The 27,089-nt window shown below is 43.5% G+C and overlaps 1 protein-coding gene across 15 annotated transcripts in view; it reads right to left on the bottom strand.

The window, feature by feature from the left end:
* DRP2 (dystrophin related protein 2) overlaps window positions 1-20,309 on the bottom strand; it is a 60,769-nt gene extending 40,460 nt beyond the window's left edge. For 7 of the 15 annotated variants that reach the window (XM_083595861.1, XM_083595864.1, XM_083595854.1 and 4 more), the window contains exon 1: window positions 10,068-10,190. Coding sequence is in view for 6 of the 15 variants with exons in the window: in XM_083595860.1 (XP_083451986.1) it covers window positions 14,549-14,656 (108 nt within the window). In the remaining 9 variants the exon portion in view is untranslated. Of the gene's footprint in view, window positions 1-9,883; window positions 10,261-14,548; window positions 14,696-19,589 lie in introns of those variants that run through there. The other 8 variants (XM_083595859.1, XM_083595857.1, XM_083595858.1 and 5 more) reach the window with 6 other exon arrangements.
* Window positions 20,310-27,089: the final 6,780 nt, after the last annotated feature.

The following is a 27,089-nucleotide window of genomic DNA, read 5'->3' as shown; positions in this document are numbered from 1 at the left end:
TAGCAATCAGCACTCACACTTGACCATTGAAAAACAGGGAAATATAGTAGGGGTGAAAGGGTAAAATCACAGCTGGCTTTCTCATAAGGAACCACTAGAGGGCAGAACTTGGCTGGGCTGGTCACTCACAAACTGCCGCTTTTGCTCTGTTCCTCCTCCTGCATCACAAGGATGGTTTTTGACTTGTCTTGTGAGGTCTAACTTTTTTTTTTTAAACGGACTAGAATCTTGGTTGTATACCAATAGTCTTTTCATGGCAGGAAAGCATAGCCTGGATCTCTTAATACATAAGGCATAGCTATTGGGCTTAAGTGAAGTGATCCCAAGCATACAAATTTCTTTAGGATGCAAGAAATACTTTACTAGATTGGACCAAGCTCTGCACAATACAACATTCCTTGCAATAATTTAAGCAACCACAGATAGAGAACATCCCTACATTAGCAGTGCAATGACAGTCCACTATCTAACAGAAAATTTTCTCTACTGTTTTTAACTTCTGATGGTTAAATGCCCTCCTCCAACCAACTATGCCAAAGTTGGCGAGCCTCTGGTTTGCTGGTCGAACTTGAACCGCCAGGGATTCAAATTTGGCCCACAAACCATGGCCACCTGGCTCCTCACACAATAGCATATCAGGAGCATTAAAGTGTACCCCTAATTGTGTATTGGGGCAAGGGAAAGCAGGTTTCTGCTGATTGGAAAGAGAGCCAAAGCCTGCTTGGGAACCACTGTACAGTGGTACCTCTGGTTACGTACTTAATTCGTTCCGGAGGTCTGTTCTTAACCTGAAACTGTTCTTAACCTGAGGTACCACTTTAGCTAATGGGGCCTCCTGCTGCCGCCGCGCCACTGGAGCACGATTTCTGTTCTCATCCTGAAGCAAAGTTCTTAACCCGAGGTACTATTTCTGGGTTAGTGGAGTCTGTAACCTGAAACCTGAAGCATATGTAACCCGAGCTACCACTGCACAAGGGATTTGGGCAGGTAGGCAGGGTATCATAGCATCATGTGGCTGGTGATATCCAGTCTGATTGGTGATGCCCATCTGACCCTGTTGACCTGTAGGGATGGAGCCAGATAAGGATCTGGTCCATAGAGTCAAAAAGGTTCCCCACACCTGAACTGGGCAATGGGAATGGGGCCCCATAACATGTGATATCTCCCAATGTCATCAGTGAGAGCTTTCCATTTATTCTGAACAAGAGGCACCAGACATTTCAACTGGCAGGGACAAGGGTGAAAACTCACTCCTCTGAGTCCTGCTCCTTGTTTCCAAACAACAACAAGAACAACAGTAGTAGTTACACTGCACTCAATTACATTATAAAAGCCACATCAGAGTATAGCCCTGTGCCACCTTAAAAGACTTACATAGTGCAGGACTTTGGGGCTCAGACATCATGGCCAGACTTTTCCCTTCCTCTCCCCACCCCCATTTTGATTAACTTCCAGCCTGAAGAAGAGTTAAAGAAACTCAGAAGTCGGCTTTCTGTCTGGTGGCATTTTAATCAATACATAGGACCAGTGCTTTTTTTCCTTCTAAAAAAATGTTTAGGGGTACTCTCATTTTTCTACTCATATTGAAATACTGCCCCTCAATGAGGCCAAACTTAGATTCGCAAAATGTTTAGGGGTATGCATACCCCTGCATACCCCCATAAAAAAGCACTGCATAGGACCCCTCCAGACAGCCCATTTAATCAGCATTCATTCTGATTTGCTTGCACGAAGCTTAGTTTATACCTGGTCTTTAATGAGCATTCATCCTGATCTGGTTGTGGGGTGTTGACTCTGCTCCCTGTTAATTAGGGTTGCATTGTTGTTTCAGTGGATGTTTTCCTGTTGTACAAAGTGCATACTGCTTAGATATATTTTTTTTAAATACTGAGTGGTTTAGAAATGCTTTTAGCTAAGTAAGGAAATGAATAAAACTACTGAAGCATCTGAAACTGAGGCAAAGGAAAAAATGGAACATACTTCTGACATTTAAAAAGAGAACAGATACGCTTGTTCTATTTTAAGAGAGCAAGGATTCTGGATAGCAATAACAAATACAAAATAATGAATCACTCCCACAAGTGGCATGACTCTTCCATCCTTCTTCAAATGAAACTATAAAAAGACTTCATATGTTTCCTTAAAAATACCCCCAAAATATGTTTTCTTAATTAGATGTCTTTGCGACATATGAATTATTTTTGATACCCAAAATATGTATTTCATGACTGAGCAAAATGGTATGATCAAGGCCTCAAGCAGATATAAAAGCATTCTGTTTCTTTTGGTATGTGCCCAATGCAAACCGCAACTGCAGAGATGTACAGGTGCAACAACACATTGGTGTTGTTTTTCTTTGCAATGATTCAAAAATCCAAAAGTGTTATAATAAATAAAACTTACAGCAGTGAATAAATAGTCATCATGCATATCCAATCTGCTATTGGTTGCATGAGCATCCAAATGATGTTGGTGACTTTGGTGATGAAGACTTGCCAGAGTCCCTCTTTACCTCTTTTTAAATGGTCACCAGTTAACATTTAATGTGTGACACTAGGAAGCAGCAACGAAATGTTGCAGCGTGAATTGCTCCTGTTCAGGATACTCCAATCCATCCCCTCATTCCAAACAACCCATTAGGATTCTGTAATCATTCTCAATCCTCACTGAGCTATTTTTTAGGTTCCACCCTTGGATTCCTCCCATTTTTTTTGTACTTCTGTAAAACTTGGTGATTCCGAAGTCCAATCCTGCTGAGATGTTTTGTGTGTGTGTGTGTGTGTGTGTGTGTGTGTGCGCGTGCACGCCTGTGTGCTTGTGTGTGCATGGATGCATTTATGCCTGCATGTGCACACACCATTTTAGCTATACAAACAGCCACATGGAAAGCCTGAACATCAGAAATAGTAATACCCAAGTGAGTTCTGCAACAAAATGCTGCAGTGTAGAGTGTTCCTTGTTCAGGGTTCCATTCACTCTACAAAATCCTATCCCCCTCCAGTTTTCATTCCCACCCTTAATGGTCAGCCTTCCAAGCCCACTTGGCACTTTCAGTTTTCCTTGGGCTTGGGATGTTTGGCGGATCTCCCTCTTAGGATTTTATTTGCTAAATATTTTTTGTGCGCTTACAAACCCAAACCTGTTGATGTTCTGTACATGGGGTGATGCTGTTTTGGCTATTTAAGGACTGGAAATAGCTAATGCTATATATATCTGCTATTTAAAACAATGACAACTGTGGGTGCCATCTGTTTGAGTTTCCTAGATTTGTACTACTGCTATTAGTATTTTGACTGCAGTTATCAATTTGCTGTTCAATCTTTTCCCTCCATTGCATTTTCCTTTCCGCCCCTCACCCCATAAACCACTTAAGATTAATTTCCTTCTCTGTGGGAAAGCTAAATAGAATCAAGCCACTAATCTGGCCTCCCAGGTAAAAGACACTGTGCTGCCAACACAATATGTACATTTCCAGTAGTAAAATCAAGTCCAGGACAAAACCCTGCACAAACAACACACACAGTTGCTCAGGGTCAATAAGTGCTTAAAGGTGAGCCGATGAAGCTGCACACAAACTGAGATTTGAGTCAGCAAGTGTCAGGACTGGGAGACTCACATTCAAACCCAACGTGCATGGCCCTGGCACCAAAATGGGGTTGGGGGGGTTGGGTACTCGGGCACCCAGGGTCCCACGGAGTTGTCACCTATGTCTCTTGGCTTAATACACTTCACAGGGGTTGTTGCAAGGAAGAATTAAGGGCTTTATACCACCTTGATCTCCTGGGAGTATAGGAAATTGTCTTATGCCAAATTAGACTCATTGATCCATGTAGCTCAGTATTGTCCAAACTGACTGGCAGTGACTGTCCAGGGTTTCAGATGAGTGTCTCTTCCAGCCTTACATCTGTACATTGCCAGGGATTGAACCTGTGACCTTCCGCATACAAAGCAGATGCCCTTCTACTGAGTTATGGCCCTTCCTTGCAAAAACCAGTATAAATCTGCAATTAAAAAAACAACCAGCATCCTCTGCGACATTGCATGGAGCAGCATCTTGGATAATTCTTGGACATGTGCAATGAGAATTGCAGTCCGTGAGCCCTGGCGGAGGTGCTCAAGGTGGCTTAAAAAACATAAAAGCAAGAATGACTCAACCATTAAAATATAAACCATCAAACTTAACATCAAGAAGAAAAAACACATACCAAGAAAACACAAAACAAAACACAAAGTGAAGCATCAATCATGAATTCACCAAGGCAGCAACAGAATCAAGGGTCTCCCCATTGATGATGGGGCTGCTGTTTGTAATTATTTTGGATTATAGGTTCCCAATACTCATCCCATGAATTGGGAGTCTTGGGTGCAGCCCTGAAAAATATAAAGCAACTCTGAAGGCTGAAGTGTTTTTGAATTTGTATAGAATGCATTACTCTTGAGGCCGAATAACCACAGCCTGATCTCAGTACAGCTGGAGTGACATGACTAATTGATCATAGTCATAGATTAATAAAAACTGATAAACACAAAGTAATTAGCATAATAAGAGTATGGAAAGATTCACATAAAAGCAGAAAGGTAATTCTTGGGCTCTGCTTAGGATTGTTAGATGTCCTGAGTTTATAGAGTAGAAACTGGCAACTCAGAGGTAGCTTTTGTTAGAACAGGCATGGAGTCCAGTAGTGCCTAGTGTAAGGTTACCAGATTTTTTTCAGTGAATCCAGGGACACTTTTCAACTTCAATAGATTTTGTATGGTGACTGATATGTAAATCTGGGGACTGTCCCCGGGGAAATGGGAACATCTGTTAACCTTAGCCTAGTGGGGTAGGAGGTTGCAGTCATTGCTTCGGGGGCAGACTCTCATCATATTGGACAGGTATGGGGTAGAGCCTGATGGGCAAAGGAGATGAAGCCAAACCCAACAGGACTGCACATAAACATGCCTCTCCTAGCAATTTAACCAAATAGTAAGTTTTATTAGATTACAGATTTTAGTGTGGCAAGAGTTCGGGGGTGGGGGCAGACTGTCCCTTTGTTTCTGGCTCCTCATTACTTCCATCTGTCTAGTGTCCCTGAGAAGGAAGCTATAATCAGTGGGGTAGCATGGGTTGCCAGAGCCCAGGGCAAGGAAAGTATGCTTGGCACCACCCTCTGATAGGCTGGAACAAAGGGGCAATAGTGGCAGCAGTGGCACCCTGTGAGTGTCAAGTGGTGAGCAGTATATGGAGGGAGGTTGTTGTTGTTGTTGTCCAGGAGCGGATATCTTTCTAAAGCTCATGCAGAGGGCACCTGAGCAACAGGCCGTCACTCTAATTCACTCCTCAGTCCTTCTTTCATGATCATTGGAAGATATTCTGTGTGAGCGGGAGGGTGCGCTATTTTAAAAAAATTATTATCTTATTTTTTCTTTTTGGAATGTTGTGCCCCTAAGAATTTTGCGCCCAGGCAATTGCCCCTATGGCTCACCCATAAAAAGGTAAAAAAAGGGTAAAGGACCCCTGGACTGTTGTCCAGTCAAAGGCAACTATGAGGTTGTGGTGCTCATCTAGCTTTCAGGCCGAGGGAGCCGGCGTTTGTCCACAGACAGCTTTCCAAGTCATGTGGCCAGTCTGACTAAACCGCTTGTGGCGCAACAGGACACTGTGACAGAAAGACCGCATGGAAACACCATTTACCTTCCCACCGCAGCGGTACCTATTTGTCTACTTGCACTGGCGTGCTTTCGAACTGCTAGGTTGGCAGGAGCTGGGACAGAGCAACAGGAGCTCACCCCATTGCGGGGATTTGAACCGCCAACCTTCTGATCGACAAGCCCAAGAGGCTCAGTGGTTTAGACCACAGCACCACCCACCCATGCTACACTGCTGGCTATAATCCAGGAATTGTATATCAAACCTTGAAACCAGGCTATCTTAGCTTCTCATTTAAAAAGTAAATGCCCAATAAATGCACAGCCTGCTGTGGGCTATTTTGGCCAACTATTTATCTGCAGCATTTATCGGGGGATGTATTGAGCAGTTAGCTTAAAGGCCAGGAATCACTGGGTCACGCTTGGGGAAATACTGGCCCGAGGGCGAGATGCAAGCCCTACAGCATCTTTCCATCTGCTTATGATGCCAGCTAGGGAGGGAGGAGAGATTCATTTCTGTTCGCATTAAAATGGGAATATTGCACTTTCTGAAACAATACTGCCTTCTGGGAGGAATATAAATGTAATGATAATAATGATAAGTGGACTGGAATGCAGCCATCCTTTGAAATCTGCATTTCTCCAAACTTTGTGATACAGTTCTGCAGGCCAAGTTATGTGTACAAATGAAGTAAGAGAAAATAACATGAAAAATGTGTCTGCTAAGCAAAAGTGCAGACAGAAATGTGTGTATTCTTATGTTGAAAGGGACTTAAAAAAAAAAGTCATGTTGATGTAGAAATGTGAGGAGCTAAAGACTGGAAAAATGAAGAATTGAGAAAAAAAACCAAAATGGCCAGATTTGCTCATCCCTATTCTTCTCCATCCCCTTCATGGATCACTGCCTTGCCGTGGCGAAGGGGCTTGGATAACTCAGAGAAGCTATGAACTATGCCGTGCAGGGCACCCAAGATGAACAGGTCATAGTGGAGAGTTTTGACCAAACGTAATCCACCTGGAGCAGGAACCGGCAAGCCACTCCAGTATCCCTGCCATGAAAACTCCATGGACAAAGACTAAACAACAACAACATTCTTCTCCATGGTTCCATTCCCTCTCCTCAAGTCTGCATCATACCCTCCTCCAATGTCTTGTCATGATGTTTGCCTCTTATGCCACTGAATCAATACCACAAGCCTTTCCACCACGGCTTGGAACATCTGGAGAGCTGGTTTCAAATCCCTCCTCAGCCACACAGTAGGGTGACCTTGGTCCAGTCTCTATTTCTCAACTTTAACCTACCTTGCATATTTGCATATTAGGATGAAAAGTAGAGAACATACTTTCACCACCCAAAGTTCCTAGGAGGAGAGGCAGGATACAGACATCAATTGACTAGATTTATTAAATAACTATAAGCCTCAGATCTGTTGCTATTGGGAATTCTAAAAAACCAAACATGAGGTGCAGTTTGGAAATTCAGTTGCATCTAAACATTGATGAAAACCTGCTACTTGATCTCAGGAACCATCACGCAAAATTCGAATGTGTTATCTTAAGAGGTGTCCAAATGAATACCGGACAAACAATTTTCCAAATGTATAGTGGAACAGTAATACTTCTACTGTTGCTGCTGATGCTACTATTGCTACTACCTCCCTCCAATATACCACCTGCAGAGGAACTGTCTTATGCATGCAAGCCCTTATGCCTGGTTTTGCAAAATGGTATTGCGAATTTACATGTGTTGCTAATAGGTTATCTTTTTCCTTCTTTGAGCTTTTATTAAAAGCCAATAAACTTTGCATAAAAAGTTCAAAGCAAACTCACAAGAAAGTCCCACCAAGTCCAACAGAGTTTACTCCCAGGAAGGTGTGTACAGGTCTCACTGTGGAATAATGTTTACAGTGGTACCTCGGGTTAAGTACTTTAATTCGTTCCAGAGGTCCGTTCTAAACCTGAAACTGTTCTTAACCTGAAGCACCACTTTAGCTAATGGGGCCTCCCACTGCTGCCGCGCCGCCGGAGCACGATTTCTGTTCTCATCCTGAAGCAAAGTTCTTAACCCGAGGTACTATTTCTGGGTTAGCGGAGTCTGTAACCTGAAGCATATGTAACCCGAGGTACCACTGTACTTAGATAGAAGTCCCACTGTGTTACTCCCCAGAAAATGGTGAACTGGATTGCAGGTGACATTATCTGGTAAGCTCACTGCTGCGGAACAAATTTCCTTGATGGAGAAACCCACATGCTTTGAGACTGACTTATTTAAATTAGAATTGCATCTTAGTGGTCCTGCCTCTTTCCTATTGTTGGTGTACTTCCCCCTGATTACTTAACACCAGAGGTGGGAACCATTTTCAGCCCGAGGGTCACATGCCCTAGTGGGGAAGATTCCAGAGGCGAAAGTGGGCAGAGTATTGAAACTCTTATCTATGTGCACCAGGTTATATATTCCCAGCCATGCAAAAATCAGAAGTTTCTATAAACACACATACATAACACTCCAGGGAAACAACAGGCTCAAGCACACTGTGCTGGCTGGGGGACGATAGAAGCTGTAGTCCGAAACATCTGTAAGGTGCCAGACAGTGGACCTAGGACCTTCTGCATGCAATGCAAAAGTGCTCTACCACCTAGATATGTCACTTCCCTGCACATAGAAAACTAGCATGTCAAGGGGAAGGTTAGGGTTCAGCCCATATAGGGGCAGGCTGTTGCCTTCATATTCTGATGATGGGCCTCAATAAAACATCTGGCTGGTTGGCTGGCCACCGTGGACTGTGGAAGAAAACAAGGACCCCTTGGCCTTGCTCTTCTTCATTTCCATAACAAAATGGAGCCTCCAAGTATATAGACTGCATACCTTAAAGATAGATAATGGAGACGTGGATTTCAGGGACATGGTTTTTTTGCCCCATCAAGAGCTGCTTGTGAGCTTCCCAGTGGCACTTGGCCAAGTTTTGCTGGAAGCAGGGAGCTGTGAGGCTACCAACTCCAGTCAGGTCCAGCCAGCTTTGCCAATGGTCAGGGATGATGGAAGCTGGGAGTCCAACAACATTCTGAGGGTTACAGGTTCTCCAGCCCTGGTCTAGATGGATCTTGGCATCCAACAACCAACACACACACACACACACACACAGAGAGAGAGAGAGAGAAGTTTCCACTTTTTGCAACCCGCTGCTGACATTTTCACTAAAGAAAAACACCACTGTGACTTTATTTGTGCTGGCCATAGTTTCTCTCTCTGACTAATTAGCCATTAGTCCTCCAAAGCAATGTAGCATTTACTGCCTTCCATTAGAAGGCATCAACCCCAAGGGCTCCAGGAATAGCATACTCAAGCATCATAATGCTCTCAGCAGAAGGGCACCCTAAGGGAGCATTGTTGTTGGAGAGGGCAAAGACTACTCAGCAGCAATATTCCATGGTCTGTTAGAGCAGAAACGAAAAAAACCCTGGTGTGTGGCTGGGTGAATTCCCCAGGAAAATCTCTTTTAACACAGATTTGCTTGTAAAAATCCATGCATAATTACAGTGTCCCCTTGTTTTAATAAGTCCACAGGATGGCTTAGGAATTATATGGAAGAAATTCAAGTGTTAAGCATCGCATCTGGCAAACTAATTCTTAATATTTTGAGTCTTAAAAGGTTTTACTGAAGAAACCCTTTAACATTTTGATTGCTCTTCTTAAAAAAAAAAGAGCTGTGCTAAACAGAATCTCGTTTCAACTTTGCAAATCTGCAATACCCAGTTAAACTTTCCGGGAAGCATCAATTCTGAAAGAGTGCAAAATTACGCACCTGTGCTAGGGAGCACACTACAAGTACAGCAGGAGCCATGCACCCCCCCCAAAAAAAAACAGTGCAAAGGAAACTTATAAAGATGAGCATTATAAATCATTCATGCCACAGCTGCTGCATCTCACGATGCCTTCACACTGGGAAGATGCGCCGATTCTCACAGTGCTAAAGTAGGTTAGCCTTGCTCTGTCAGCCGGGAAGAACATTTCAAGTTGGAAACCCTAAGTCCAGGAGGGGAAACCCCAGGGGAATCTGGGGTTCTTTTGGAGCAGCAGCTTGCAATAGAGTCACAGCAGAAGACAACTCCACAGGGTCCAAAATCTGCTGCCACGTGGAGCCGAAAGACAGCCCAAGCATGCAAAGCTTGCAAGAGAAGTTCACAACACACCAAGAGCCGAAATGTGAAATACACCTGCCCACACACAGACACAGAGTTAGACATCCCGAACCTGAAACAAAATCTTCTGGGATGAGGGAATCAGTTGTCTCCAGCTCAGCATCAAAACTCCAGCTGCTCTCTACTGCAGGGATGTCAGGCTGGCTAATTCACTCCCACTCTGCCCAGATGCATGTGAACTGCTTTATTTTTAGATCCATGCCTGCACTCTGCCTTTGCAGACAGCTCTCCCTTACCTGGGCAGATGCGAGGATCCCCAGAGGGTCTCCTTGGTAGCTCCATGGGAGAGCGTGTGTTGTCGACTGCCACCCCTACCAAAGCCATCCAAAAGGGAGATAAAGGAGGGAACGGGGAAAGCAGGCAGGAAAGGGAGGGAGGTGCAGGAAGGAGTGGTTTGCTACCATCTCTTTGCTGACCCCCTAGGAATCTTGCAGGGGGGTGGCAGCAACAGCCACCGTTCAGGCTGTGAATTGCAGCTTTGTCCATATGGAATTCCAACACCCTCCAAACCACTTGATTCTTTGGCTGGGGTGGAAGCAGCTGCCTGCGTGAGAGGGAGGCTGAATGTCATGGGCAACGTCCTGCCCTCCCAGAGTGGACTTGTGACAGTCACACTCAACTGCAGTAAAAGGGTTGATAGAGAATAGTCACCTTGAAATATGGATGACCCGGTGTTGGCCATGCCTGTCAGATTCTTCCTCCTTGGCCTCAATGCTTACCCTTGTAGAACTCAGTAGGGAGGATGGGGGGCAAAATTAGACTTGTAGGTTCTGCCTGTCACTGTCTCTTGTCTCTACCCGTTGTTGGGTATCCTTGCCTTCTGCCCCACCAGTTCAAATGGGCACCAGCCACCAATGCCATGGAGTCTGTTGTCTGATGGGAACTGCTGTGAAAACCGGTGTGGAGGAAAGATCCCTCTTTGGAGAGTGGAGGGATGGGATCAGGCCTTCCCTGGCTGCCAGTCTTCCTTACAGACCAAACATGCTTCCCGACTGTCCCCATTTCCAGGTGGGATTCAATCACATACCAGCAAATCCAGGCTTCACAATCAACATTGATTTGCTTCACACTTGCATAATAATTTCACGTAACCCACCACAGCAAATCCTTTTTGCAATAAAGGAATTGGCAGGAAAATGCATAGGATAATCAGGATGGGGTGGGGACGTTCTCATAATGTTATTGGGGCAGTTGTAGATGGTTGCGCTTTCTAAACTGTTCGTGTCTGCAACAGTTCCTGTAAGGACATATTGCTTCATTTCCAATCAGTGCATGTTCTATAGCTTCCTGATGAAATCCTGCAATTTTTCATATCACAAGGGTTCCTCCGGACTGTCAGGATTTTGCAGGAGGAATTTGATCATCTACCAGCAGTGGCGGAGCTTCATGCTCCGGCTCTGGGGGACAGAGAGTAGGCGGGGAGTGGGGCTGGCGTGGGTCCTGGGGGTGTGGCACACCACCTGCGGGGGCGGGGTGCCCAGCATGGGCGGGGGGGGCAGCCGTGATGGCACCCTGGGGCTTGCGCTGCCAGGGGTGGTGCGCTCCCCCCACACTCCTCTTCCTCCGCCAGTGTCTACCAGAACTTAAGGTGTGTGTGTTTTAAGTGGATTAAAGAGCTGTTGCCCTAGCACAACAGATCCACTTTTCAAAAAGAGAGAACGTGCTGGAATTTTGCTGGTTTGGAAAGTGATGGGGAGATGCACTGAAAAGTGTGGCATGAACAAATGACTAACAGGAAGATGTATAGATGTATATGCAAGCAAGTCAGGATGAGTGCTCATTGCCATAAAAAGGTAGAGGTAAAGGACCCCTGGACAGTTAAGTCCGGTCAAAGGCAACTGTGGGGTGGCGGCGCTCATCTCGCTTTCAGGCCGATAGAGCTGGCGTTTGTCCACAGACAGCTTTCTGGGTCATGTGGCCAGTATGACTAAACCGCTTCTGGTGCAACGGAACACTGTGACGGAAACTAGAGCAGCGCATGGAAACGTCGTTTACCTTCCTGCCACAGTGGTATACCTGTTTATCTACTTGCACAGGTGTGCTTTTGAACTGCTAGGTTGGCAGGTGCTGGGGCAAGCCCAAGAGGCTCAGTTGTTTAGACCACCGACCACCTGTGTCATATAACCACTCTGCAAACAAATCTAATACTCAATAAAAACTGATCAGAACCTATCCCCCACATAAACTGTCTGCAAGCAAATCATAGTGAATGCTGAATAAATGTTCTAGGTTTGTTTGGTTTTTCCCCCACTTCTGTTGTGCTATAGGGTAAGGGTGCCCTTCCAGTAGCATTGAGAAGCAATCATAAGACAATTAATGAAGTGGAGTGATATATGGATAATCCAGTATAAATACTCCATTAATGCACTATCAATGTGTCAAAGACATGTTTTAGGATACATGTTTTGCAAGGAGGAGGAGGAGGACACCCGTCTGGAGAAACTCTGACTGCTTGATGCCATGTCATGTAACCCCTGACGCAAACAAATCAGAACGAATGCTCAGTAAACAGGGGACTGTTGTCAAACCTGCCTGCAAACTCTGTGGAAACAAATAACAAAGAATGCTCAATAAACAGGTTGTCTGGAAGCAGCCCAGGTTCCCCGCAGGGAATACTGAAAATTCCTGGGATTCACCACCCCCTTCAGCACCAAAGCAAGAGGAAGAATGTCTTTGTTTTGACCAAGAGGATTCCATTCCTGTCACTAATGGTCTCCCACAGACTTCCCCCCCATAAGCTAATGTTTCCATGCTCGGTCCCACCTACGGGCACATGATAAAAAGCTCCCTCTTTCTCTTTGTCTCTGCCCCCTGCTTCTTTCCACCAGATGACCTCCTGCACTCTTGCATGCCTGTCCACCACCTCTGCCTTTCCCTCCCTCCCCGCCCCACCTCACAGCTTTTAAAATTTCTACAGTGAGATGTTTGCAGGGCCGAAGCTTGCCTTGAAGCCATTGCAGAAGCCATGTCCTTTGTCGGTATCAGGAACCTCTGGCCCTGCAGATGTTGTTGAACTACAACTCCCATCATCGTCATCAACAACATCATTTAATTTGTATGCTGTCTTTCCATAGTGAAAACCATGCTCAAGGCGTCTTACAACATGAAAAGATTTACATAATTGCAAATGTAACTTAAATAGAAATAAACAATAAATAATACCTGTAAAAATACCATAACTGAACAATTTCCACATAAATCGTAAGATCTAAATACGAAGGTACGGAAATTTTATGTCGATAACAACAACGAAAACCCCCAACAAAAATCTCTAAATAGCCCAAGAGTCTGTTCAGCAGTCTCAGTTTTCACAGCTGGAGTCAGGGCCCCACCCTCCCAGGTCAGGTGGGAAAAGGCCAGCAAGGCAAGGAGTGTTGGTTGCAAGAAAAAAATAAACATAGAGAAAATAATTCCCTGGATGCCAAGATACAAGTTTTGGGCAAGTATTTTTTGGTGACAGAACCCCAGCAGAGATTTGAAATCACAAAACATGCTGCAAATTAAAGTGTGGAAATATAGGCTGTTAGACCTTTAAAACAGGTCCTTCTAAGTTCCACCCAAAGTTTCCCTCTTCGCCCAACATAGAAAAAAATCACACGTGCGGTAAGTTTAAAAAGAATTTACGTACAACTCTCCAAAGATCCGATTCATGTGCTTTTCCATATCGCATTCAGATAAAGTTGCACAGGCAGTAAACTTGGCTTAATTGCAGTGGTGAACGTTCCTAAATTATTGTGAAAGGAACTCAAGAGTGGCTTGTAAGAGCCATGCAGTCTGAGCTTCAGCAACCAGCTAAGACATGGGTTGAGGAGGAACAAAGTCTTGATTACATAGTCCCTCCCAAGGTGAGCTAAGACTGGTGGTACAGCTTATTCTATGGTATTAACACCTTCATGCATTAAATAGACTTGGTTATATGAGGCTGGTTATCTCACAGGGAGCAGGTCTTCCAGGATTTGTGGCCATCATCCCATTAGAGGTCTAAAAGTTCCCCACACCTGGTTTCTATGGTCGCAAAACAGGGACAGACAACATTTTTGTTTGAGGGCTGCATTCCTTGGGTGGAAAGTGGCTGGGAGCTACAAGACAGAAGTGGGTGGGGCTAAAGCTGGAAATGGGTGGGGCCAAAGGTGAGTGTGGCCAAAGCAAAAAGTGCCCCCCTCTTTGCCCCTAATTCATTTATCATTTATCCGTTATCACCCTCACACACAAGGCCCACAGTTTTTGTTCCTTGGGATGGAAATGCCCTTCTCACATGCCAGAACCACAACACATAACCAATATTTAATTAATGTGTCCAACTTGCTGCCACAGGACAGGGAAGACTACTAGAATAGATTGCTTTAAAAAGGGGGATCAGGTGAATTCATGGAGGAAGAGCCATCTGCAATGAGACAACAGCTAGGACAGAAGTGGGGAATTTAACACCTGTGCCCTCCAAATGCCCCTATTTGGCCCTTGGGACTCCCTGCTGGCCACGCCCCCTCATTAGCCACCTGCTTCTCCCCATAATAAAAATAATATTAATATATTTATATGCCGCCCATCTGACTGGGTTTCCCCAGCTGTTGTTTTCTTTCACTGTATTTTTTCTTTCACTTTTTTTTTTAGTTATAAGCTTTTGCAAAAACAGTTTATAAAAAATATCACATATAAACAAAGACATCCCTACCCACCCTAAAAAGCACAGGAACCAATAAATATCGGGAGTTCTTACCTGAGACTGTGCATGGGAGGTGCTGTTGCGACGAGATTGGCCTGTGGCATGCCACTCATGACATCTGGGGAGGGTGAAAGAGCATCCCTGCATGACCACTGGCTGCATTAGAACAGACGCTCATGAGGGCATATCTGCTTTGGAACACTAGAAATGGAAAAGGGAGTGAGCAGGAATTACTTGATCACTTCATGGACTCTTGATGAGCCACTGACCTGATCCAGCAAGACTCTTCTTAGATTCTTATGGGCTTTTAGAGAGTTGGAAGGTAATCAGGTCCAACCCCTCTGCTAAATGCAGGATCTGCAATGTTGGATTATAATCATCATCACCACTATTGTCATAACTGATTTACTGATCACTTTCTAAAGTGTTCCACAGGGTATTTTAGTCTGGGAAATAGTGTCAGACCTCAGGCTACCAAGTGAACTATATGTTGGGGGGGGGGATTTGAACCCAGGTCTCACAGACCTTAGTCCGACACTTTAACCCAGTGCTTCTGAAGCTTTTTTCCACACTTGCCACACTTTCAGAATAAAAATTTGCTCATGCCACACCACAATTTTTAATTATAATAATAAATATTTTGATTCTACACTGAAATGTCTAAATGTTTCCTTGATTGTCATTATCTTCCAGCTACAATTGCCATTCTCTCCTGCCGCACCAGTGTGGTGCACCACACCCTTTGAGAACAATGCTCTAACCACTACACCACCATTGGTTCTATAACTATCTCCCCACTGCTATCATCCAGTGATGCTCTTGCCATTTTTGCTTTTTTTTTTTTTTGGTAAGGCTGTGCACTTGTCATCTCCAAGTGCAGAGCTGCAGAACAACCGCCCATGGATGGATGTATAAAAAGAACCCTTGTCAATCACAGTTCCCTGATTTTGCTCAGTGAAGAGCAGGGCATTTTCTTAGCCCTGTAAGGGACCTGCTAGAAGTTCTCCTAATAGTTCTGCACCATTTTAGGAGACTTGCGTACAGAACTCCATCCCAATGTCACACTCATGGGTTTGTCATTGAGTAAGCTCTGGAGGTACAGGGGTTCCTTTCCTGAAATGTAGAGCTTTGTTCAAAAAACCCTTGCTCTTACAGCTTTGAAAACCTTAATGCCTCTTCAACTCAGGTTTTTGCTCCTCACCGTTCAAGCTATGCCTATTGCTATAAAAGGAGCCACTAGTCTATTATGGAGGCAGAGAAGACGTCTGACATACTTCTGCTCTGGGCTTTTATTATAGAGTTGCCTTGGGTATCTCGCTGCTATAACTGCATTTATGTTGAGAATATATAGATAATGGAACATCAAAAAATCTAAGTCCCCTCTTCATGCAGGGATTGAGTTTGGGTTGCTTCTACCCTCATGGTCCATTAGTGATGCCAAGGGATTTCTCTTCCACAGTCAGATGGAAGCAGAATTAAATCATTCAGGGTTTGTCCTCATAGGCAAGGTCCTAGAATATGTTTACTCAGAAGTCCCATTCAGCAGTAGTTCCACTTCTCCCAGCTACTGGCCCTTTAGTTAATCATTTCCTGGTAGCTCTCAGCTAAAGAAGCTTTTAGTTAGCTGTTTCCTACTAACAGCCCTAACCATCAAAACATTTTCTTATTAAATATTAATTCATTCCACATTAGGAAACAATTAATTAAAAGGGCCTGATTGTGTGTGGGAAGACTAATTATGTCTTGCAGGACCAGGCATCGGACTTTCCATACCCCCATTTGTATAATAAGAGACCAATGAGACTGGTCTTTGGTCAAAACAGGCCACAACTTTACTGAATACAGATGAAAGAGGTTTGGCTTGGACATGGGGCAATCTAGATACTTCTGGCCCGCCTGCCAAAACTGATGTGTGGTCAATCCAAGAGGGGGTTCCTAAGACTTACATGGCCGCTCCCCCTGGATCTCTTTAACAGGATACCTAGCGTTTGGAGGGGCAGGCAGAGACTACAACCTCCCGTCTGTCCGAAACAAAGGATTGCCCCAATGCCCAACCAGTCCTGACGATTGCTGTGAGATAGGCAAAACCATCAGGTCAGTGCCAATTAGCCCAGTAGGCAAATTCCTACCCGGCCCCTCGAAGGAGGGCGACCACCATAGCCACAACAAAGTCATTGACTATCGGCTTAAACTGAGGGTGGGTGTGCGGGAAAACCTGGAGCAGGAACAAACAAGCTCTGCCCCAGGTGTAGGCTGCTTAAATGGGCAAGGGGTGGAACCGAGGGAAGCCCACCCTCAGTTCCATTGGCTCCACTCCTGGCACAGCCCAAGTCCTGGCCTGCATCCTCATTTGCCAAAGCAGGGTGCAGGCTGGGATCCAGTTCCTGATAGGAAGAGGGCTTATGCCCCCTTCACCTATCAGGAAGGGCACAGCCAGTTTGAATTCTCTCATTGGGGCGCCAGTGAAGCCTCCTCTGTCCTGCAATGCCACTGTACGAAGTGAGTAGGTGAGTAGGCTTGTAATTATGCCATGAAAATATATTATTCAAGGGCAACAAATGGACTTTAAAAACAAACAAAACAATTAATCTTTCTACTATTTTGTAGATTTCTTTGGGTTGCTTTTTGTTAAAACAACAAATAATAAGTACAATAGTAATAACAATAATGATATTACTATTGTTTTTGTTATCGTTAGGCCAGAAGCAGAGACAAGCCTCCATAAGGCTTTGCAAGGCTTTCCTGGATAGGTTGGACTTGTTACTAAACCTCCATCAGATGTCAGAAAAGTGACTGCAAACTGGATATTAAAACAGATGGGAGGGCCATGCCCCCCTACAGACATGCAATGGTTTGGCAGCGATATCATCTGGTTTCCTCTGCAATAACTGCATAAAATTAATAATGTTATTTGCAGAGAAAACGCTTCATGTGGAACTAACCTTGTTCAAATGAACCAGTTTTCCCTTTGTGTACTGTTTGGAGGCTCTAACCACGAGGTCACATGATGACCCAGCTGTCCTTACTTCACTCTTGAATACAAGATTTTCAGTCGGGTTCACCCCAGATAAACCTTCAGTTCCACAGCCCAGAGCAAATCCAAATGGAAATAAGACCTCCCAAAACTGCAACCCTTTAGAGGTCATTTGCTCTGACCTGCCTAACTAGCATACCCAAGGCAGTGTTCACACCACATACATTTAAAGCAGAAGACGTGCCCCAGAGAATTCTGGGAACAGACAAGTTCCTAGCCCTTAGCGGTAAGGGTAACTTTTGAAGGGTGTGGACAATATCTGGTCAAAATTCGTAGCAGTGGATGGGAGGAGAAACATCTTCAGCTGCCAGAAGACAGGCCAAGTATAATGCAAAGGGGGGGGGGGACTGTGACCGTCAAGTGTTGCTGAACTACAACTCCTATCATCCGTGAACATTGGACATTCTGGCTGGGTTGATGGAACTTTGAATCCAGCACATTTCCCATCCAATGAAGTGGGCTTGCTGCTATGTGGGGCAAATGCTTATTCCGCAATACATTTGCACTCGTTTTGTTATTCCTAAAACTCGCAGCCAGACTTATCTGACAAATTCTTCTCTACCATTTTTTTTAAATCTGTTGTACTCCACCCACCCTTTCTGTCAAAAAGTTTCTATTTCCTGCTTGAAGTTCTGCCATTCTTGACATCTTGAACAATAGATAGAGTCCTCCCTATCTATCAGCTCTTATGCATCCCCCCCCCCCGATCTCTGGTCAGTTTTACCTGTTCTATGCACTGTTACAAAACAATTAAATGTGCTAAGGATGTATGTCAAACTCACAAATCCCTTTGCATAAAAATAAATAAATGATGACTGCTTCATGTGCACATGTTATGGGGGAATTAAAAAGGAATAATAGAGTCATAGAACTGTAGAGTTTGAAGGGACCCCAAGAGTCATCTAGTCCAACCCCCTGCAGTGCAGGAATCTCAGCTTAAAGCATCCATGACAGAATCACAACAAACTTAACATCCACTGATTATTTCCCCCCAATTTTTTAATTGCAATGAACAAAAGTAATGGCCATTAAAAAAAGGAACAACGAACGCTTTGAAAGCCCCATAATTGCTGAACATTAATGTAGGTCAGATGGTCATGTTTGACTGTTAAACACTGGGACCTGCCAGTTTGATGGGCGCACTTATTAGTACTTAGACCAATTTCATTGTTTTAACTGGCAAAGTATGAGTGGGGCTTTAAACCTTGCATTGACTACCTTTCTCCAATTCTTTGCCTTAATTTAATTAGCAATGTTCCTCTGCTTTGGGTCAAAGGGTCCACTCCTGACTTTCCCCATAACTTCTCTTATTTGATTGCCAACTTTGGGTAGGTAACTGATGACCACATAAAGCTCAGAAGCTGTTAGGCACACAGTTAGGTTCTAGAGAGGCTCTCAAGTGTATCTGTTATCATAGAGGTGGGGAAACATTGATCATCCAGGGTGTTGCCTGCCATAACTTCCCACAATCTCTTTGTTTTATCTCAAGATGTTAAGCAAAGTTAAGGCCTTCATTCTACCACCAGAACCATCATCCACCCTCCACCTCTCCTTACCAAGACAATGATTTTGTTATTATAGCTTCTCTCTCTTGGGAGATTTGCAAGGAGAGGGGGAGAAGAGAGAGGGATGGTTACTGTTCAACAGCATCTGCAGGCAGAAAACAAAGAAGGGAGTCTTCAAAAGACAGAACAGGTCTCATTTTCCTATAACAGAATCATTCGGCTAGTCCTCTGGAATGTGTCAGAATCGGGAAGGGAAAGAATCAGCGTAAAGCTGCCGCTCATCTAGGAGGAAATTATTAAAAGAGAGAGGGATAAATGGAAATGGAAAGGGTTCTTCGGACGCCGGCGGGGGGGGGGGACCGGGGGACTGACGAGACGAATTCCAAGGTGAGTGGCCCCTCCCCTCCTCAATTGCTGAGGACACAGCGCGATAAAGAGAGAGCAGTTATGGGGATGGTGTGTGTGTGTGTGTCGCGGGGAGGGGGTGCATTTGTAAGGCTGACTCAACCTTGATCATTTTTTATTGCCTTCTGCAAATAATCGGTGGTAGGCCTACCTTGTTTTTCTTCTGGGGTGGTCAGTGGGGAGATGGAGCTGCCGGTGGCTGGCTCAGCAAATGAGGTGTCGGTTCCCCCCGTGCCGAAGAAGCATGCTAAGGTTTGGGAGGCGATCCCATCTCCAATAGATCGGCGGGGGGGGGGCGGAGGAGGAGGAGAGACAGCGGATCACTTAGGCTTGCTGTTGGCGGCGGCGGCAACAGCAGCAGCAGCTGTGAAAGTGAAATCGCTGTTGCTGGACCAGGAGAGGGAAAAAAGGATGGGGAAGAGAGAAGGGGGTGGGCAGCAAGCGAGAAAACCCCGGCAAGGAGGAGGGACCGATCCCCAGCGTCGGGATCGGCCCCCTGCGTGACTCTGGAGGTTCTCCGCTCCCTCGACTGGCTGGGCTCCCTTTGCGTTATTAGGAAACGAGGCGCTCAGTTGCCACTAATGCACACGTTAGCTGCTGGTTCGTAGAGGTCCCCTGTGTCTTTAACATACGGAGACGGTGAAATCCAACAGGTGATGATCTCTCGATCTCTCCCCGCCTCTAAACCGTCGTTGTCACTTGAGCCTGGGGGCTAGGAAAAGCTTCAGCACCTGGCAGCTGTGCACAGGAGCCCCGGCAACGGGAAGAAGTTGGCAACTTTCGGGTACCTCGCCAGAAACGTTGTGGTGAAAGGAGCTAAGGCACGGGGAGGACAGCCTGTGGCCCTTTCTAGCCATATGCTAGACTCCCAGACTCTTTGCACTCATTGGCTAGAATACAGAAAATGCACCATAGAGTTTGCTTCCTAGAGATCAGCCAGAAAGATACTCACACTTGATCTGGCAACATCTGATGATTTTTAATCTAAAATTTTTATGAATAAGAAGGCAGGCATCCTATGAGAAGAGGCATTCTATCTTCTCTTGCACTTATACAAGGAATGCCTCTAGGATACTGCTTGCAATGGCACAAACACACCTCTTAAATAAAAATAGATTTCCCTCCGCTCCAAATTTTTATTTATCTGAAAGTGTATACAAAAATTGATCCAATCAAGACTCAGGTGAATAGTATAAATTTTAGCATGTAGATGGCTTTACATATCAGGATAAAAAAAAGTAATTGCTGTATGTAAAATAAGTAACATGGAAACAGCTGCTTGCCCTCTTCCCTGAATGCGCTGCTTTTAATTCCATGACAGCAGGCCGAACATGTTATGCAATACACAATACTGGTGTTCTGGAAAACAAATTTATACCTGTTTGCATTCTGCAATACAGTGTGTAAGAAACTGTAGTTTCAAAAGCAAAACATAGAACTCATATAGGCACAGCCAAAAAGAACTGCCCTACCAACCATGCCACAGCTGGAACAGTATCCTTCAGTCTCCAACAATTTATAATCCCCCACCCCAAGGTTGAAAGAATGGCCTAAATAACGAGAATAAGAATTCAATTTATATACCACCCTTTATCTGAAGATCCCAGGGCAGTGTACAATATTAAGAACATAATTTATGTAGCATAATAATAAAAGCAATAGAAGAGACACAGAAAAAAATCATAGTAACAGTCCTCTTGCTTTTAAAAGGTCATAGATTGCCTAATGGCTAAAGGACTGGGTAAAGACAGTGCTTTTTTCTAGGAAAAAAAGTGGCAGAACTCACCACCTGCGGCCAACCCAGACACCATCCTGAAAGAAATGAATTTGTCTGGCATGACTTGTTTTTGAGAAACCTGGTTGGTAGTTAGTTATCTGGGTCTTATTTCCCGCCTTGTTGAAGATGGGGACATTTGCCCTTCTCCAGTCGGCAGTAACCTCACCTGCTGTCCAAGGATTCTCAAAGATCATAGACAAGGGCTCTGAGATTACATCTGCAAGTTCCTTTAGTACCCTTGGATGCAGCTCATCAGGCCTTGGAGATTTGAATTCATTTAATGTAGCTAGGTGTTCCCTTACTACCTCTTTTCCTGTCTTGGGCTGCATCTCCCTCCTTAAATCATCCTTACATAACATCTGTTATCACCAGTAGAGCATCTTTCGTTTGGGGTGAAGACAAAGGCAAAGTAGGTGTTGAGTTCAGTGGACCCTCTGGATAGGGATTTAATTCATTCTGGGGGTCTGTGTACACCCCGAAAAATCCGTAACCAGAGTGCTGCTTCTGTGCACGCACGCAGCACGATAGAGCGCTTCTGCACGTGTGTGAGCAGCAAAACCCGGAAAAATATTTCCGGGTTTGCTGCTTTCGCAACCCGAAGATTACATATCTAGAGAGGTACGTAACCCGAGGCTCCACTGTAGTTCTGCCCTCTCTCCGTCACTCAATAACATTTCTTCATCTTCACTGCACAGAGGACATACCAATTACTTGTTCTTCCTCTTGCTTCAGACATAGCCAAAGAAACCTTTTATTTTTTACCTCTTGCAAGCCTGAGCTCATTCTGAATTTTTGCCTGCCTGACCTTCTCTCTGCAACTGTCAACTACTTGTATATACTCCTCCTTTGTGATTTCCCCTTTCTTCCATTTCTTATGTCCTTCTTAAAGCTCAGTTCATCTGTAAGCTTCTTATGCAACCACACCAGTTTCCTTAGATGCCTCCCACTTTTCTTTCTTGTTGGAACTGTCTGCATTTTGCCCTTCAATATTTCACCTTTAAAAACCCTCATCCATTTAGGATTCCCTTCTCTATGTGTATTTGTGGCCACGGGATCTCACCCAGTAGCTACTTAAGCTTTATGAAATAAATCTTCTTGAAGTCCAGACTACACTTTGACATGTCTGACTACACTCATCTATGCCTTGCCTCTGTATCATGAAACCTAGGAGGACATGAACACTTCCTCTCAAGTTTCCAAGTACTTTCATTTTGTCCATCAGTTCTTCCCTGTTGGTGAGGACCAGGTCCAACATAGGTGATCCCCTTGTTGCTTCTTCCACCTTCGGGAAATGTGATTGTCGAGTGCTTTTGCCTGGCTGGAACATGTCCCTGAACTGCAATGAAGCTTCTTGCTTTCCTGGAGAAGCTGTGTGCAGAAACCTTTGAATTTTGTGTGGCTGGAATGTAGCCTACAGTACAAAAGTAAAAGCCACATCCATTGCTCTGCCCATTTCTGCCTCAGGCTTTATACACTACTCGCCCTGAAACAGGAACCCCAGCTCCTGGGATCCAAGCCCTTTTGGCCCCCCTATATTTTTGGGTAGGGGGGCCACCACCCCAATGTCCAAAGAGCAGAGTCGACTGCAGAGCATCATCAGTGGCTGGCTCCTTCTTCTTCTGCTATGGAGGCGAAGGAGGGTTGAAGCTGCCTCCGGTGGGCCAAGAGGAGGCAAAGGAGGAGAGACCAACTCACATACTTAACACCCCCCCCCCGCCAGTAAGTTGAGAGCTAGGGACAAAGACAAGTATCATTAACTTAGGCAAGAGTGATTTTTACATTTTGGTATGTTTGCTTTGCTGTTGCTGTTGTTCAGTTTTAAATTAATTATTTGTATTCTATGCACTGTTACCAACTGTGATGGCTTCTAGCTTCTAGCAATAAAGATTCACTCACTCACTCACTCAATCTAGAATTGTCTTTGAATGCTGAACAGAGAGGCTGTGCTGTACAAGAGATGCTTACAGAGCAAATAGTTCAGTGACTTGTGAAAATAAACCAAATCATAAGGTGCAAAATGTTAAAAATCAAGACATAAATAGAGTTTTTATTGATGTGGAATTACTGAAATGTATTGAAATTGAAAATCATAAATTTCCTTCTTTAGCAGGGATGAGACTTCAGGAAGCCTTGATAATATATCCTGGAGGTATATGAAAAATATATATAGAAATTATGGGTTTTGGGAAGAATTTCAATAGAGGCATTGAGACACTATATCAAAATCAGAGAGCGAAACTGATTATAAATAATGAAAAAATAGAAAGTTTTAAAATAATGAAAGCGACTAGGCAAGGTTTCCCACTGTCACCGCTACTGTTTATTATGGTGTTAAAATTGCTGGCAATTGCAATAAGACCCAGAAATAAAAGGAATAGTAGTAGGAAGTAAGTCATACAAAATAAAGGCCTTTGCAGATGATTTGATAATAACTGAAAACCAGTCAGAAAGTTTACCAAAAATACCAGAAAGAATTTTTGAATGGAGGAAGGTGGCGGGATTTAAAATAAATATAAATAAAACCAAACTTTTGGCAAAAAAATTGCAAGCACAAGAGAAAAAAAGAATTGCAAATAATTTCGGGTCTGACAATGGTTAACATGGTCAAATACTTGGGAATTTTGTTTACAATTAAAAACAACAATCTATTCAACGATAATTATACAAAGATATGGAAGGAAATTAAAAAGGATTTAGAAATATGGAATAGGCTGAACCTGTCGCTCTGGGGGAGTGTATCCGCAGTAAAAATGAATGTGCTCCCTAAGATAATGTTCATGTTTCAGATGATCCCAGTGATAGGGGGGATGGGATGTTTTAAGACATGGCAGAAAGACTTATCAAGGTTTATCTGGCAGTGTAAAAAACCTAGAATTAAAAACGAATTATTAATAGACAATGAGAACAGAGGGGGATTTGCACTGCCAGACCTGAAACTTGCTTATGTTGGTTAAAAGATTGGAACACATTGCAGAACTCAGATTTACTAGATTTGGAAGCCTTTGATAACCGCTTTGGGTGGCGCCCAAACCTGGGATATGAAAAAGTTAAAATTCATAAGAGGCTTTCTGAATCGTGTTATAAGGAAGCCGCTATATAAGGTATGGGGAAAATAAAAAGATTTATTGGACCAAAAGCTCCCTGCTGGCTATCCCCTCTGGTGGCCATTGTAATGAAAAGAAAAAATATGGAAACAAACTGGGCCACGTATAAAGACCTATTAGAAGAGGAAGATAATCAATTGAAAGTGCAAAAATTCAGAGAAATAAGACATCACCTAACAGGCTGGCTACAATATTATCAATTAAACAAGGTTTTTAAGATAGACAGGAAAAGGGGTTTTGCAACGGAAGAATCAAAAGTAGACAAAGAATTAATACAAAACAAGAAAAAAATAATATCCAGAATGTACAAGCTTCTTTTAGAGTGGGAGGTGAAAGATGAAGAGTTGAAAGAAGGAATGATTAAGTGGGTGAAAGATTTTGGTAAAAATATCCAGCTATCGGCATGGGAAAGCTTATGGAATAAAGAATGGAAATTTACGGCTTGTTATACACTAAAGGAAAATTTCCTGAAGATGTTCTGTAAGTGGTATATAACTCCCAGAAAAATGGCCAAAATGTATAAAACAAGATCTAACATTTGCTGGAGGTGCAAACAGGCAGAAGAGACACTGTTTCATATGTGGCGGGGCTGCAAAAAAAATCAAGAATTTCTGAAATTTATTTAAGAGGAAATGAAGAAAAATGTTAAAGCAAACCTTCATAAAAAACCGGACGCCTTCCTCTTGGGCATTTTAGACTCAGATATTTCAAATGAAAAGAATGAGAATAATATATGCTACAACAGTAGCAAGAATATTAATTGCTAGAAAATGGAAAGGAGAATTAGTACCAACAAAAGAGGAATGGCAGGATAAATTATTTGAATATCTCCAACTGGCAAAAAAGACAATTAGGAGACAGCCAAACCAAACGTTCAAGAAAGGAGTAGGAAATTTATAAAGAATATTTTAAAAAAACAGTGTCCTCAAGTCAAAACCTAGACATGCTTTGATTAATTTTCTCAAATTACAAGATAGATTATAAGTATAGCATTCAGATAACGGAAGAAATGGGGAAATGATCAAAGAAGCACTTTAACAAATAGATAAGACAGACCCACTTTGAGGAAGACAGAAGCCTACTGGATAGGATAAGTAATTGGGAATTAAGAACACGGTGGCATAAGTTTTGTAAGAACTTACGGGTTTATGGATGTATCTATGTTTCTTTTTTTGTTATTATTTTATTTTTTTTGTTCATTTGTGTATGTATGCAGAGAGAGAGACTTCATGAAGCCACCCACTGGCAGGTTTTGCTTAAGCAGTTGAGTTTTCCAAGAGGCTCCAGCTGCACCCCCTTCCAAATCTGCAGGCTCCTGATTTATTCATGGCATTAGGAATGCACAGCACAAGCACTAGGAAGTAGGCCAACATGAGAAGAGAGTTAGAACACACAGCAAGTAGTTTTTGCCATTCCAGCAGAAAGAAAAAAAGGGAGAAATCGTTAACTCATTGAAATGACAAGGCTAAACAGATTGGAAAGGTCTGTCCAAGAAGAAAATGAGGCACTCCTCAGTAAGATAAAAACACATCTTTCCCCTCCCTGCACAGAGACTGATTAACAGATGGAAAGCATAGCATGGCTTTGGAAAACAGTCTGTAGATGTCTTAGGGCAGAGTTAACCCATTTCTCAGATGCAGTGTGTGCACAATGAATACTGGAAAAGAGAGGGGTCTGATTCTCCAGACACTGCTGCTGCACGTCAACCACTAAAAGTCCAATGAAACAAATGGAAAACATGCAAAAGTAATGCTTGCTAGGAGGCATAATACATCTTCAGCTCAGCACTCTGGTTTCTTCCTCCGGAACAATAGCAGTTTAACAGCCTAGTTGTGCAGTGACAAACTGGCAAATATGGGCAGTCACTTCTCCATAAAAAACTTTGTTTTTTTTCAGCAACAGATTTTTCAGCAACATAATGTGGTTTACAGCTGAACAGCTGCTGGTGCCTTCCTGATTACAATATAATGAACCCCCACTAGGAGGTGAAGAACATAACATGAACAGCATCTGCACACGGTTTCCAGTGATGCACACTTGGTTATCAGCAACTATTATGTGTGGGTGAAAGCATGCGCTTGATTATATGTTGCTGCTGGATTGCTAAGGACAAGAACATGCTCTGTCTTCCAAGGCTGCTCAAGCTTTGTTCCCTTTGCCAAAATACTGTCACGTACCAGGGAGGGCCAGATTCTGAGCCAAATCAACAGGTTAGGCAAACAGGAGCAGCACTATATGAAATGAAAGTACTTTATTTTGACCCACATACCAGGCAGGTTGCAGAATGTGTAATAATAAGAAGGAAAGTGCTTACTGATTAAGAAAAGGATGAATGAGAATTTGAAGAGTTCAATTGAAGAGACAAAGACAAAATTTCAGCAAGCACTGAAACTGATTAAGCCCTGCCAGCTATTTCAGCTTTGGGGACAAGAATTGTTTGGTAATAATTTTAAAAGAACAGTCCACATTCTCTGGCAGATACTAGTTTCTCTTTTGTGTGTGTTTAATGCCAGTCAACTGCTGATGCTGCTATTTTTAGTTACTTCTCATTTTACACATTGCTTGTTACTTACTATTATTAATATTATTGTTTTCAAAAGGAATAAGGGAATATGACCCCTCCTTAATAAGCACTGGTTAATTATATTATTATTTTGCCATTTATCTTGATGGTTTAATTCAGCACAAGTGAAACATTAGCCCAGTTACAGATAAAAAAAGCTATTCATACAAGAAAAGGGCTCATCCAGAGAGATATAATTTAAGCTTT

The sequence above is a fragment of the Podarcis filfolensis genome (assembly GCF_964270895.1).
Source record: "Podarcis filfolensis genome assembly, chromosome: Z".
Taxonomy (NCBI): Eukaryota; Metazoa; Chordata; class Lepidosauria; order Squamata; family Lacertidae; genus Podarcis; species Podarcis filfolensis.
Note: the sequence above shows the minus strand (reverse complement) of the source record. Positions and strands in the feature narration are given on the sequence as shown.